The sequence below is a fragment of the Cnephaeus nilssonii genome, assembly GCF_951640355.1.
Source record: "Cnephaeus nilssonii genome assembly, chromosome: 8".
Taxonomy (NCBI): Eukaryota; Metazoa; Chordata; class Mammalia; order Chiroptera; family Vespertilionidae; genus Cnephaeus; species Cnephaeus nilssonii.
In genome coordinates, this window is record NC_137079.1 from 82052869 (window position 1) to 82068806 (window position 15938).

At 40.9% G+C, this 15938-nt stretch overlaps 1 protein-coding gene across 2 annotated transcripts in view; it reads right to left on the reverse strand.

The window, feature by feature from the left end:
- The window catches only part of VWA8 (von Willebrand factor A domain containing 8), a 400056-nt gene that overhangs the window by 100785 nt on the left and 283333 nt on the right, over positions 1 to 15938 (reverse strand). For both annotated transcript variants that reach the window (XM_079778511.1, XM_079778510.1), the window contains one exon: positions 13442 to 13643. In XM_079778511.1, coding sequence (XP_079634637.1) covers positions 13442 to 13643 — 202 coding nt within the window. The remainder of the gene's footprint in view (positions 1 to 13441; positions 13644 to 15938) is intronic.

The following is a 15938-nucleotide window of genomic DNA, read 5'->3' on the forward strand; positions in this document are numbered from 1 at the left end:
GAGGGGGTAAGAGATCAGCCAAAGGACTTGTATGCATGTGTATGAGCATAACCAGACACAGACACTGGGAGGTGGGGGCTTGTATGGGGGGTGGGGGTGGGGGAGTGTCAATCAGGTAAAAAGGAGACATATGTAATACCTTAAACAAACAAACAAATAAAAAAAACCTGAGCTAAATGAAAATTTTTTTTCTGATATTTTCTTTATTTTTACATTTCAGACATTATCTATTGACTTCCTAATATGAAAGATGAGAATTATTTTACCTTTGTCACTTTGAATATACTTTACACTCCCCTATCCTTCTAATAGAATTTATCATAAACTTTGCTCAAATCAATAGTTTATTTTATAATTACCACATATGTATGGTAATAAATCACACTATATGCAGTAACATATATTACCTATATATTACTATGTATTCTAATTATAATAATACCAGAGGCCTGGTGCATGAAAATTCATGAGCTTGAGGGGATCCCTCAGCCTGGCGTGCACCCTCTTGCAGTCTGGGAGCCCTCGGGGGATATCCGACTGACGGCTTAGGCCCTCTCCCCACAGGTGGCCTCCTTCTGTGGGAGGCGACTGGCAGGACAATGGGGGACGGAGCCACCCGGTGATCAGCCGGCCCCGCCCTCCACCGACTGGTTGTTCCACTGGTCGGTCAATTTGCATGTTAGGGTTTTATTATATAGGATACTAGAGGCCCAGCGCATGAAATCGTGTGGGCAGGGTCCCTAGGGCCTAGCCTCCTGCGATCAGGGCCATCTTCTGCCCGTTCGGCAGTCCCCAGGCTGAACACTGCCTCTGCCGCGGGGCTGTCAGGCCATTGGGATCACCAGTTCATCCCCGGCTGCTCGGGGGCTCAGGCCTACGGGAAAGCAGGTGCTGGTGACTTCACCTCCATGCGCGTGCGCCGGGCCAGCCGCTGATGGAAGACGCTGCCCGCTTGGGCTGCTCACACTGCTGCTGCTGGAGCTTGAGGCACTGACAAAAGCTGTGGGATGTGCCTGCAACCTACCGGCCCCAGCGTGAGCGGCCTGAGCGGGCAGTGCGTTCCATCAGTGGCTGGCCCAGCGCACACATGGAGGTGAAGTCACTGGTGCCTGCTTTCCCACAGGCCTGAGCCCCCAAGGAGTCGGAGATGAGCTGGTGATCCCAACAGCCTGACAGCCAGCCCGGTCCTCCCACCACCCACCCCAATTCCCCCGTTCACCATCACTGATCCATCAGAGCCTGCAGGCTGGGGGCAGGGACCAAGAGGTCAGCCGGTTGAGCCTGCTCGCCAGTTGCCAGTCTCGCCCCGGCCCGCCCCGCTTGCGGGCCGGGTGGGGGAGGGAGAAGGGACCAAGAAGTGCTCAATGCCCCTCAGGGTGACTGGTCGTTTGGTCGTCACGGACACTGGCTTTTTATATATATAAATATTACTATATAGTTATATATACTATTTCATACTATTACTAGGTATATTTTTTCACTTTCCCCATTAATCAATGTATCACTTATGTTCTTCTTACTAATTCTTAGCTCTGTTTTATATATTTTTCAGTAATTGTTCCCTAATTTCTCTAGCAGAGCTGTGAACCACTTTCAATATTGTTAGCCTACTACATTACAACTTCCTCTTTTTAAAATTCAAGATATCCATTCTTTCTGGAGTTTCTGTGTCTTCTCACTTAACTTTGGATTGTTTTAAGGCCTTCTGCACAGCTGTCAGCCTAAGACACCCTTTCACCATCACATTTGGAATTACTTTTGCCTCTCTCCGGGCTAAAACCACTCTTTCCATCCATGTCTTCCTCTTTCTTGGTTTACTAACTCTTTTTGGTGAGAGCATATTATATAGTAGTTCCCCAAGAAATAATGTAAGTTTTTTGAGATTTTAATGTTTAATAATGTTTTTAGTCTACTCTTATGCTTAATAGTTTGGCTGAGTATAAAATTCTGGGTTGGAAATAATTTCCCCCCTAGATTCCAATGGCATTAGGATTTCTAATGCATTTTATATAACCTGTTTCCCAGTTTCCCCAACTTGCAAATTTTCAACATTGTGTTTTTACTCGTGGGTTTCTAAAATGGCCAATGAATATGCTTTGTAGTGTGTGTGTTTTCCATTTGTTACATCCAACACCTGTTTTTTAATTCATTGAAATTTTTTTAAATTACTTTTTGGGTCATCGCCTACCCTTTTGTTTTTTCTTTCTGGAATTCTTATTATCAGACAAGACTTTCTTATCTTTTCTATTTTTAAACATGTTTTAAAAAATTTATTTTAGAGAGAGGAAGGAAGAGGGAGAGAATGAGAGGGAAACATAGATGTAAGAGAAACATTGATTGGTTGCCTCCTGCATGCCCTGTACTGGGGATAAAGCCCCCAACCTGGGCATGTGCCCTGATCAGGAATTGAATCAGCGACCTTTTGGTGCATGGGATAATCCTCAACAAACTGAGCCACAAGCTGTCTTATAGGTGAGTTCCCTTTCTATTAAACTTATTTCTGCAATCATTTTTTAATTTCTAAGAAGTCTTTCTTGTTCTTTGAAGGTGCCTATGTTAAAATAATACCCTGTTTTTGTTTTGTGAACATAATATTTTTCTGTTACCTTCTGAGAACATCAATTGTCACTTTGAGAAATGTTCTGCTGTCTGCATCATCTCTATTTTCTCTCTTTTTTTGATTTGTATCTTTTATATAGGCTATCTATTAATATTTAAGATTAAGGCATTAAAAAAAGAACTGAAAACTTTTTTTTGCATAAAGGCAAGGCTTGTTAACAAGTGGGTGTTACTGTAAGGTTACTCTGTAGGAACCTCCACATGTCAGTGTCAGAAAAGCTTTTCTCAAGAAGAGATCCAAGGCCCTAGCCAGTTTGGCTTAATGGATAGAGCGTCGACCTATGGTCTAAAGGGTCCCAGGTTCGATTCCTGTCAAGGGCACATGCCCGGGTTGTGGGCTCGATCCCCAGTGGGGAGTGTGCGGGACGCAGCCAATCAATGATTCCCTCTCATCATTGATGTTTCTATCTCTCTCTCCCTCTTCCTTCCTCTCTGAAATCAATAAATATATATTTAAAAACAACAACAAAAAACTTGCAATTGTTTAAAAAAAAAAGAAGAAGAAGAAGAGATCCAAGGTAGCAGTGGAGTAGATGGAAGCTACATTTGCCTTCCAGGACCAAACTGGAATTATAACTAAAACAAAGAGCAATCAATTTGAAGACTAGCTGAAGAGAAGTCTTATAACCAAGGCTTTCTAGAAGAAGTACAGAGAAGTAGAGAGTGAGGAGACATGAAAAGGGTTTGCCCTGCTCCCATAGGCAGCAGCTGAGATTCTGGAGGGATATCTCCTCTGAAAAGATCCCCCCCCCCCCCCCCGAAGAATGTGGGGTTTCAGGTTTTCATCAGGCTCCCCAGCCCAGGGCACCAGAGCCAGGAAGAGACACTCACATAACACCTGGCTATGAAAATCAGCGGGGATTCTGTCAGCCAGGGAGAGAAAGGAGTCTGCTAGAGACACAGGCACCCTCTTAAAGGGCCAACACACAGAATCTCATTTGCAGCCACTCATCCTGAGCTCCAGTGAAGAGAGGGCTCAGCAGAGTCACGCGAGGAGAGACGGGGTTTGTGACTTTGGAGTGAAAGCTGAGGGGACAACCACCAGGATCCCTTGTGCTGAGTCACTCACTCTACTGCATCACAGATGCCATCTTTCTTGGGTGGAGCTTGCCCCTCTTACAGAATCAGCCTGGGGGAAAACAATAACTCCAAATTCTGGACTCCTTGTTAACTCACCCTGCACAGCATTCATGCTGCTGAGGAGTCAGTTGCCTGGGCCAGGATGTAGAGGTCTGGGCAGACACAGGGGTATCAGTGAATGATTTGTGTGGTTCTGGGATGGTTCCAATCCTCGCCCCCCAACTTTTCCTCAGCCTAACTGGCACCTCCCCCATCCTGACTCCCAGTGACCCCACCATGCTGAGATTGGGCTCCTGGCAGAATTTGGGACAGACATAAATCGTGTGTCTCTAGGACAAAGAAAATTTTTCCCTCACATACCTGACAGGTGCAGAGCCTTCCCTTCATGTGGCCAAATCATAGATACAGAGAACAGACTGACAGTTGTCAGAGGGGAGAAGGTTGGGGGCCTGGGTGAAAAAGGTGAAGGGGTTAAGCAAATAAAACTCTCAAATCCTCAAAACCCTCAGAGATAGGCAACAGTATGGTGGTTAGCAGAAAGAAAGGGGGGTGGGAGGAGTTAGGAGAGGGTAAAAGGGTTTGATAAATGGGTATGGAAGAAGACTTGATTTGTACCCCTGAAGCCTATATAATTGTATTAACCAATATTACTCCCAATAAATTCAACAATCAAATGAAAGAAAATTATAAAAAATAAAAAGAAAGGCTTTTTCTCTTGGGCATGTCAGTTTCTAAAAAGGATTTTTCCAATCTCCTGCTCAAGGGTTATAAATATGGATGCAGACTTTTACTTTATCTTTTTGTTGTCTATGTGATCTCACTCCTGCCCTAAACTGTGCAGATCTCCATCACTGCTCCTGCCTTTTATAAGGGTAGAGGAGAGCCAGTCGCCCAGGGGCATTAAGATAGAGGAGAAGACCTGGATGTCTAAAAGGCCTCTATGCAGACTTTCCACCAATCTTCCAATTTTGAGTGCCACCTGCACTCCAACCTTCAAAGGTACATGGGGTCTTCAAGTCCTATGCTCTGGGCTTTGGCAGAGTAAATTAGCTTGAGTCTTGTTGGCTTTCCCCTCTGCAGAAATGGGTTTTAGCTCTTTCCAGTCATTAACTCAGTTACCACCCACCCAGCTTTTTTCCATTCTCCCAAGTGTTGCTTGCTACCCTGCGTTGTTACGCCTCCAGTTCTCTGTCCTTGTACCTTTTTTTATCCTTTATCATTCTTTTACTGGGATTTTGATAAGAAGTAATATCATTCACATGTATTTGGTTTGTCAGGAGTATCTACCTCCTTTCTTGAAAACTGGGTTCAGGTATTAATTCATCTTGGAACCACTTCCAAAGATAGAGTTGTTATTCTGTGCCTCTGATCTTTTAATCATACTTTTATACCTTTCTTCACCACACTGCACCATAATTTATTTGGTTGTAGCTCTACTGGACTCTTCCCTGGGTTTGCACCTGTACCTTATTTATTTTTTTATTCTCACAACTAGAGGCCCGGTGCATGAAATTTGTACAATCAAGGGGGCAGGGGTCCCTCAGCCTGGCTTGCACCCTCTTGCAGTCTGGAAGCCCTTGGGGGATGTCTGACTGACGGCTTAGGCCTACTCCCTAAGCCGTCAGTCAGACATCCTTAGCGCCGCTGTGGAGGCGGGAGAGGCTCCTGTGGAAGCGCACTGACCACCAAGGGGCAGCTCCTTCATTGAGTGTCTGCCCCCTGATGGTCAATGCGTGACATAGCGACGGTCGTTCCTCCGTTCGGTTGATTTGCATATTAGCTTTTTATTATATAGGATACTGAGTGCTCAAAGATGGAAATTAAATGAATAGATGGGTGAAACTATTCAAAGAGAGAGGTTAGAGATAGTACCGGTGGCCTGACCTTGAAAGGAAATCCTATATAATAAAAGCTTAATATGCTAAGTGTCCAGTCATTCGGTTGGCTATTCGACCAATCAAAGCATAATATGCTAATGATATGCTAAGGCCGCTCAGCCATGGCTATGACGTGCACTGACCACCAGGGGGCAGATGCTCCGACCAGTAGGTTAGCTTGCTTCTGGGGTCCAGCCAATTGGGACTGAGTGAGATGGGCCAGACACCCCCTGGAGCCCTCCCACGTTCCCTCTCCAGCTGGCCAACTTCCCGTGTCCCTCCCTGGCCCTGATCATGCACCGGTGGGGTCCCTCAGCCTGGCCTGCACCGTCTCGCAATCCGGGAACCCTTGGGGGATGTCAGAGAGCCAGTTTTGGCCCGATCCCGCAGGCCAGGCCAAGGGACCCCACTGGTGCACGAATTCGTGCACCGGGCCTCTAGTAGAAAATAAAAAGAGAAATATTTTTAGAATTTTATAAAGAGAAACAGAAATGTTATACAGAAAAACTAAGAATGATGGCTCCAAATTTGACTTGTTCTTAACTGTTCTCAGGATTCAGGCTAACGATGATGTATATTTTGCTGTGTGTTTTTTGGTCCTGTTCTAATTTTTCTTTTAAATAAGGCTAGACACTATAATCCTCTGTTGACAATTGTCCTATCATTGATTTCCTGCTTTTCTTCAAGCTGACAGATTTAGGTACAGACCGTTTTTTCAATTCCTTTTTGGGGCCTAACAAAAGTTTTTCCAAACAGGATTATAAACAAATGTCACAAATTTAACACTAGGATAGATTATGAATTATGTAACTCATTGGGTCATAATGTAATATTAGGTGTTTGCATAACAGGGCTTCATTTTAATTTGGCTTTGTTTCCATGTAAGCATTAAAGAAATCTGTAGTCTAATATTAGCTGAATTTCATGTTTTTAACTTTTTTCTAAGTTTTTGTTTGTTTACTAAGTACTTACTCTGTGCCAGACATTAATGTATTTCATTCTTACAATAACTTTGTAAGGCATGACGATCTTATCTTTATATTATAATTAAAAGGGAAGTGTAGAAAGAACAAGTAATTGGCAAAGATCACAGACAAAGTAGAACATGGATTTGAACCCAGATTTAACCACTTCAAACTTTAGGCGCTTAAACGATAGGCTATATGGCCCATGAATAAAATTACAATTCTATCTATAAATATAACAGCAAGGTTTTATTTCTCCTGCCACTGTGATGTGTTGACTTTACCTGAGTATATAAATTATGAGCTCAGAGCCATAAAAATTCTATAGCCATTGACTCAACATAATCACTGCATTTGACATCTCAATTTACAATTGATACAATGTAGAATTAAGTTGTTTTCCTTATACTTCAAAATCATACACTTCTTGACTTGCTTATCTTAAGAAGGTGATTTGATTTTTAGATATATTTAGCAATTACTGATAAAGCTGTGATCCAATGGAAGCAATACGTTTGGAGGAATGTAAAAACCAACTAGCGGTTTCCTTCTGAAATACAGTGTTTAGAAGAAAGGTGGCCCCTGTGCACGAACCCATGAGTGTCGTCCTACTAGAGGGCAGACTTCTCTCTAATCCTTTACTCAAACCAAATTTCTGGTTCAAGAAGAACATTGCCAATTGATAAGTAGGATAACTGCCAAGTTTCAACATTTCCCAAAGGCAACATGGTATTCCATCTTATCTGCGTCCTCAATACCCCTTTCTCCTCTTCTTTTGCTTCTCTCTCGCTCCTTATCTACATTTCCATTGCCGTATGCCTAGAAGGCCTTGCAGTTAGGTAACTGTCATAATTCTCCCTGGGGTGCTACAGGCTTAACCAGGCCAGTAGCATGCTGGAGCCAGCTTGAGAAATGATGGCTAGATATTCAGGAATTTTGGGAGCAGACTGCTAACTTGGTAGCTTGAAATCAGCCATGGAGGAAACATGTACACCATGGAAAAGGATAAATATTATAAACTGCCCCACCTCACCCCAGGGAGCTAGTTCATCAGCACACCATTGGGTATCATGTTCTCCAGGGGATCTTTCGCTTTGGTCAGGTACTGCTGACCTAAAATTAGAATCAAAGTGAACTTCTATGGCTGGGATTTCTCTAATAGGAACAAACAATGGGAAAATTCTTAGAGGCACTGCCCAAGGGTTACTATATAGACAAACAGCTAGACCATCTTCTGAAAACCAGTTCTACTGACACATTGCTAGGAGATATGGTGGGAAATTACAAAAAATTTTATAAAAAGCATTGCCTTTCTGGGCCAAGGATGATTTCCAAAGGCATATGTGCATATAAAAGCTCTACAAAATATGTATTATTCTATAACATTGATACACTGAATCAGACTGTTAAGTATTTTCAGTTACTAACGAGAGCAGTGAATAATGTACAAAAGTGGACTATGCTCCTTAAAAAGAACAAAGAATTTCAAACCTCCACAGAGGATCTGAAGATAACAGCTTATACGGCGAAAACCTAAATTTACTAATAGAGTACCAATTAAGTAATCCAGTGGTTTCCAAAGCTGAAAGTAAGCCTTAAAAATTCCTAACTGTTGAACTAGTGGTTATAGAAAAGGCCAGGCTTAGCTACCTAAGTACAGCAAGCTACATTTACTCATACTCCCAGAATATTTTCTTTGAAATGGGGAAAGGATGAGTTGTGCTTAATAGAAAGCTATCTTTTCCATGTATTTTCTCTACGTTTCTCTTGATTTTCAAATATCCACTGTGTCTGTTGTGTGCCAGGCACACAATAAAGGGTAAGTTCCAGTCCCACAGTGTTTGTGTCAGATGGCTTCACCCATTTTTAAGTACATGGTACTATTCAGAGGCCTCAAAGAGATTCTACCAGCAACATATAAAACACTTAGTTTCTGATTAGTTTACTGTAATTAGAAAACAACATTTGAAAGCCACAACCTTTCAGCCTTTTTGCTGCCACAAGAAGAGCCACCAAGAGCCTTTTAGAGAAGAGGTCTTGATTTCTGAGGAAAACTGTGGTGTAGCTATTAACAGCCTTCTTGGGAAGAATCCAAAACTAAATAAAAATATGTAAAAAGTACGCCTTATAAAGAATGCTATGAAGTGTAGTCAGAAGAATTTTGGCTTACAATGAACCCAGGCTTCTGTAAGCATGGAGTATAAAAGGAATAAAAATTGATTCTTAATAATGGGCTCTTAGGATGACAGTTACAGTGATGCTTTGAGTTTGTTGTTATAGTTGCTGACTATAAGAAAAACGCATGTTCCTATCAAAGCATGTAAAATTAATGAACACACTGTATATGCAGGGCTTAATATATACTCTCTTGCACGTTGCACTCGTTAAAACAACTAAAAATGAATTCATTAAACAAAACAAAAATTCAAAGCAATAGTGGCTTCCGAGCTATTTACTCTGGAAGCCTGAAATGTAGCAAAAACATAAAGGATGGAGATAACGCACACGACTGGCTTAGTTTATCTAAATATAACAGTTCTTTTGACACTAGGCAAAGGAATTAGGGAAAGATGGGGGTCAACAGTGGTGGATGGCATGGGAGGTTATTTGCCTGGCCTTCACTGCTGACCTAAAGAGCATCGCAGGACTAACAGGAACCACCCAAGCAGGGGTGTGTAAACCTCCCACACCAGCCTGGGCTGCCTCAAACTACTGGAGAACAAACCTGGCCTTTTAATTTTTATACTGTAAAGTAAGTCCTTTGGCCACTAGATGGAGATCTGGTTACTCTGCCAGGAACAAGGGAAGCTGCTGGCAGTCAACAAGTGATGTGTATATTGTGGAGAACCTAGTCTTCTCTCAATACTTCTAATCAAGCTCCTAAATCAGAAGCAGACCCATGTTGAATAAAGTATCCATAAATGAGGAAGAGCTTGAAGGACTGAACAGGAGGAGAACTGTAAAAGACAAATTTTTACTTGTTATTACTGTTGCTCCCGGGATAATTCGTATTTAGAGTTAGTTGTGTAAACTTCTTGTAAATAATAACATGAACTGGTTTAAATAAGAGCAATTAAATATGCTGTCTCATTGTTTACCAAGCGATGAGAAGGAAGAGGAGAGACATAACCAAAAATTAAAACAACGGCAGACTATTTGGACAATGAATCCCATCTGTTTAGACATAAAGACAATTTGTTTCTCAGTTTGAATCTGTACATAAGTATACATTTTCAATATGAACCAAGATGGATCAAGGAACATCAGAGATGGAAGGAGAATGTTAGATAACATCTATTCTAGTTTTCCAAATGGAACTACAATTTAATTCTGAATTATGTAACTTTATTACTGAATAAGTCTTATTTCTGTGACAGCTGAACATTGAACTGGAAGCATAGTTATATATTTCCTGGAAAATAGTTGGCTTGGGAAAGATCAAATATTGCCCTGTATAATGCCAAATATTTTATTTTTGAGATGTTAGGTACTATAATTGTTTATTTCTAACTTAATAATCATATATAGTCAATAAATACCTATTCAGTATTCAGTTACATAAAAGCAAATAAATAATTTGTGACAGTTTAAAATAATTCCATTTGTTGTCAAATAGCTTTAATGACCAGTGTAATTTAGTATATATGAATGTGAACATAAACAAACCTATTAATTTCCTGTTGTGTATGAATCATTATGTTAGGAGCTGAGAATGCTAAGATGCACAACAGAGTCAGGAAAGACACTGGGAAGAGAAAAGCTACACAGCTGAACACAAAGAGGGGTTAATTTTTGTAGTAGTCGACACCAGTTACTGAAATCATGAGTAAAAGTCCTTTTAAAGGTCTGTTGTAAATGATAAACTTAATAGGCCACAAATGCTGACCATAGGAAAAACACGACCTTAGATGTCTGTAACACATGAGAAATTAAAAATAAAAGATTCAAATACAATAGTATTTACTATTAGGTATCAATCACTGTAATGAAAATAGGAGCTTAATTCAAAGGGTGAAGGAATTAATATTTAGGATAATAATAAAAAAGAACCACAGTTAATTACTTTTCTAATTATTGTTATGGATAGTGACCAACATTCAGTCTGTTGCTGTGATAAATCCATTGCATTTAATGACATATTTATTTTAGAGCTATACATTTGTTTTAGCTTAATTAAAATAATATATGAATACCATGCCAAAAGGATTTGAGGTTGCTTGCTTATACTGGTTTGTGATTTTCAAAATGTTACTTTCAGCAATTAAGAATATAAGGGAACTATGTATTATTCATTCACAAATATATGTGTTTCTCCTTTAAGGAAATCACAAAAATGATCACATAAAACAGTAATTATTAATCAGGTATCAATAAAATAGTTTGTGGAAATTTCTTATCTCGGTAATTGGCTCTTTGCAGAGCAACACAGCTGGCAGAAACCTACCTTTCTTTTTAATGGATAAAAATGAAATGTAAACAAGGAAGTTTTCTTCTGAAGATTAAAATAAATAAATTATAAATAAATGCTTTTATGATATGCTTTAGTATTTATGGGTACACAGGCTTCCTCATTGTTCACATTAGTTCCAGACAGCAGCTAGATTAGGTGATGACTGAGTCATTTTTGGAGTCTTGGGGTTTCCTCTCGCTTTGGACACCTGTTCCCATACACCTTTCCAGTGTAGGGTTTGGTCTACTTATTCTAACTGCTAAACTTGCATTATCTATCTATAATAATAAAAGTGTAATATGCAAATTGGCCGAACAGCGGAACAACTCTCCGGACAACATTACAGACGAAGCCAGGGCTGCGAGGGCCAAGGCAGACGGGGGTGCAAGGGCCGAGCCCCTTGCACAAATTTCGTGCATCGGGCCTCTAGTCCTATCTAATAAAAGAGTAATATGCAAATTAACCATCACTCCGCTACACCATCAAGCCACGCCCACCAGCCAATCAGGAGCAAATATACAAATTAACCCCAACCAAGATGGCTGCGGCTATGGAGCGAGCAGGAGGCTTGGGTTTCCCCAGCAACGGAGGAAGCCAAGCTTTCCGCACACCCTGGCAGGCCCAAGCCTCCACTCAAGGCTACAAAGTTTCAATTATAGAAGATAAATAAATCCCAACAAAAATGGTGGCAGCCACAGAGCTGGAGAGAGCAGGAGGCTTGAGTTGCCCCTGGCAATGGAGGAAGCCAAGCTTTCCGCACACCCTGGCCTGCCCAGTCCTCCACTCAAGGCTACAAAGTTTCAATTATAGAAGATACATTAAATCCCAACAAAAATGGCTGCGGCCATGGAGCAAGCAGGAGGTTTGGCTCAGCTCCAGGCTACAAAGTTTCAGTTATAGAAGATAAATAAATCCCAGATACCAGGGCCTCTGCTTGGGTCACCGGGGGGCATGGCTGGCCTGCAAACCACCACAGGCCCCTCGCCCAGGCCACCCCACACCCCAAGGGAACCCCCACCCTGATCCGGGACACCCTTCAGGGCAAACCAGCTGGCCCCCACTCGTGCACCAGGCCTCTATCCTATCTAATAAAAGAGTAATATGCAAATTGACCATCACTCCAACACACAAGATGGCTGCCCCTATGTGGTCAAAGATCCTGCCCCCCTGTGGACACAAGATGGCTGCCACAAGAGGGCCAGCAGGGGAGCGCAGTTGGGAGGGACCAGGCCTGCAAGGGAGGGCAGTTGTGGGCGATCAGGCCAGCAGGGGAGGGCAGTTGGGAGGGACCAGGCCGGCAAGGGAGGGCAGTTGGGGGCGATCAAGCCTGAAGGGAAGGGCAATTAGGGGTGACCAGGCCGGCAGAGGAGAGAAGTTGGGGGTGACTGGGCCTGCAGGGAAGGGCAGTTGGGGGGAACCCAGGCCTGCCAGGGAGAGCAGTTGGGGGGGACCAGGCCTGCAGGGGAAGGCAGTTAGGGGCAAACAGGCTGGCAGGAGAGCAATTAGGCATCTATCAGGCTGGCAGGGGAGTGGTTAGGGGGTGATCAGGCTGGCAGGCAGAAGCGGTTAGGGGCAATCAGGAAAGCAGGCAGGCGAGCAGTTGGGAGCCAGCAGTCCTTGAGGGGTCCCTTGAGGGGTCCCAGATTGGAGAGGGTGCAGGCTGGGCTGAGGGACACCCCTGCCCCATGCACGAATTTTGTGCACCTGGCCTCTAGTATTATATAAAAGCCTAAGCGACCATTAAGACTGGTCGACTGAATGACAGTCGCTATGACGTGCATTGACCACCAGGGGGCAGACGCTCAACGCAGGAGCTGCCCCCTGGTGGTCAGTGTGCTCCCACAGCCAACCTCCCATGGCCGGCCAACTTCCCACGGTCCCTCCCCCCCAACTGGGCAAGACTGCCCCAATTGCTAGCCAGACCAACGGACCCCACCATACACAAATTCGTGCACCGGGCCTCTAGTCTGAAAATAAGGAACTTGGTAAAAACACATCTCTATTAGATGTATAGTTTTGTTTATCTTCTCTAGTCTAAAGGTTTTGACCTTGTAAAATGCGCTGCATTTTAGATCCTCAGTATCTCAAGTGGAGATGCTGACAACGATGATAGTACACGTGAGAAGAGATGCAAAAGTGGTGCTGGAAAATGATTAATGCTTAAGGTTAAAATATAAAAGTTGATTGTATTCACATGCAGTGCTATGAGGAACCTGTATATTTAAGCACTGTCAGAGAAAAAGGCACATTTTTACTTTTTCACTATCTAGATGGATAAGATTTGCCCTTTTCTGGATCTGATATTTATTTTAGCCATTAAAGCAACTATATTTGAGTCGTTGGGCTAGAAGTTTTCACAACTAGAGTTTTACCACTTAAGGGTGCATATTCATGAACTCAATTTATACCTGAATATGCACCCTTCAGAGGTAAGATAATTCAGGTGGTACCTGCATATGTCTGTCATCTTGTCCAATCATGTTTCTCCATTCCATGAGTGAGCGCTGCAGATGTTCAAGTCCAGTTTCCCAAAGCCTGATGTGACCTCCCATATCAACAGTAACAACACCACCTCTGCCCCACTCAGCTAGCAGCGCATCTGTGTCTGAAATAGTAGATATCCACGTGGTATACGGGGAGAGAAATTCTGATCTGAAAAAGAAATCACAGTATTCAAGCAATTGGTAATCTAGGTAATGAAGTTAGTTTAACCTGATTTAGGTGCATTAAACTTGCTATAAAGAATTCTAATAATAACCACATTAAAAGGTATCACCAGATCCATCTGTGAGTAAAAAAAAAATACATTTAGTTACTGGTTATTTACTTTTTTTTTTCTGTATTTATGGACCCCAGATGACATTAGTCTTCATTGTCAGAAAGAAAGAAACTCTAAACAAACTCATATTTCACAAACATGCAGCCTAAGGTCAGTGCTGAAACTGATGTTTTGTTTATATTTTAACTTCCTTTGTATTTTGCTTTTTCTAACTTAGAAAATTGTAAGGATTTATAATAAAGAATTTATATATTAGTTGTATTATATATTTCATACATATACATTTCCTTTATTTTATATTTCTGATACACATACAGTCATTTCTAGGAATTCAACTTTTGCCTGTAAGTGTCAATTGCATACATACTCCCTTTATTATCTATATAGCTCTTCTATGTAAAATACATACATTAGAAATTCTAATTACCAGTTTGGTTCTCTAAAAACATCTGATATATTCTATATAATAAAAACATAAACTATCATTGTTGATCTGGGAAAACCACAAAACCACTATGTATTAGAGAAATTCTTATAATATACCAAAAATAAACCAAGACTACTTTGACTTTTCTTTTCGGTCTGCCTTGTAGATTTTAAACACAGTGTAACACAGCCAGCTATTCTGGAATGCAGAAGTCTTAGAAAATGTTTATATGAAGAGAATGATAACAGTAGGATGGGAACAAGTGTTTCAGAACTACTTTGCAGTGTTAGAAGGACTCAGAGAAAGTAACATTTGATATAATACAGGATATAACTTATTGTGCTCTCCAAAAAAATATTTACTTTAGGAAATAAATTAGTAGGTACAGATGGTGAAGTAAATGGCTATTTAAGAATAATGAAATGTATCCATGTGAAACTATGTTTGAAACTCTTCTAAGAGCACTCAAGATGTGTGCGTCTAATGAGCACTGTATCTACTGCTTGCATATTTAAATTTCCATGAAGCTGGAAATTTACATGGCAATTTCTTCAACATGTCAATAAAAAGTGCAGAAGAAATTACTTTTCTACAACAATTTGTACACCAGGTCTATAATCTCTTCACCTTTTTTTTCTTTTTAAATATATTTTATTGATTTTTTACAGAGAGGAAGAGAGAGGGAGAGAGAGTTAGAAACATCGATGAGAGAGACTCATCGATCAGCTGCCTCCTGCACACCTCCTACTGGGGATGTGCCTGCAACCAAGGTACATGCCCTTGACCGGAATCGAACCTGGGACCTTTCAGTCCGCAGGCCGACGCTCTATGTACTGAGCCAAACTGGTTAGGGCGAATCTCTTCACCTTTAAAAATAATAATACACGTTCCCCTTATATATAACAAGTTCTTTAAGAAAAATATAGAATTACAGTAGAGTGAAACCTAGATTTACATACACCCACATACAAAGGCTAGGGAGTGTCATTTTACAAATGCAAATAATGTAAAAATTTGAGAAACAATACTCAAATTTTACTGAAGGCAAATGTGATATATTCATTTTGGTCTTGCAGTTACATATAATTTTACTGTATTTTTTATTATTTGAGGTTAGCCATCAAATGAAAAATTCCTGATATCTAGCAGAATGCTCAATTTAAGTACTGAGCAACAAAACTGAAATCCAAATGGGTTGTTCCCTTGGATTATATATATGCCAAAATATGACAACAGTTAATCTCAAGAGGAACTCAGATATACTGACAATGAACGGACAGAATCACATGGCACTTAAAATGTGGCAAGTCCACATTTAGATGTTTTGTAAGTGTAAACTACACACTAGATACCAAAGACTTGGAGAAAGTAAGAAATGTAAATTACCTCATTAAATTTTTATATTGAATATATGTCAAAATGATAATATTTAATATACATTGTGTCAAATAAAATGTTAATTTCACTTCTTTTTACTTTTTTAATGTGCTTACTAAGGAGTATAAAATTACATATGTGGGTCACATTATATATTTCTACCGAACAGAGCAGCTCTAAATGAATTATGGTGACCAGCTGGCACTGGTTATATATACAAATGCTCTCCAGATGTTCTTTCTATAACAGGTATAACATATAGGTTATAGAGAAAGTTAAAAGAGAAAAACACAGAAATAAAAAGCTAGGGCTAATGAGGCAGAAATTAAGACAAATAATAAAAACATCATTTAATGCTTTAAAT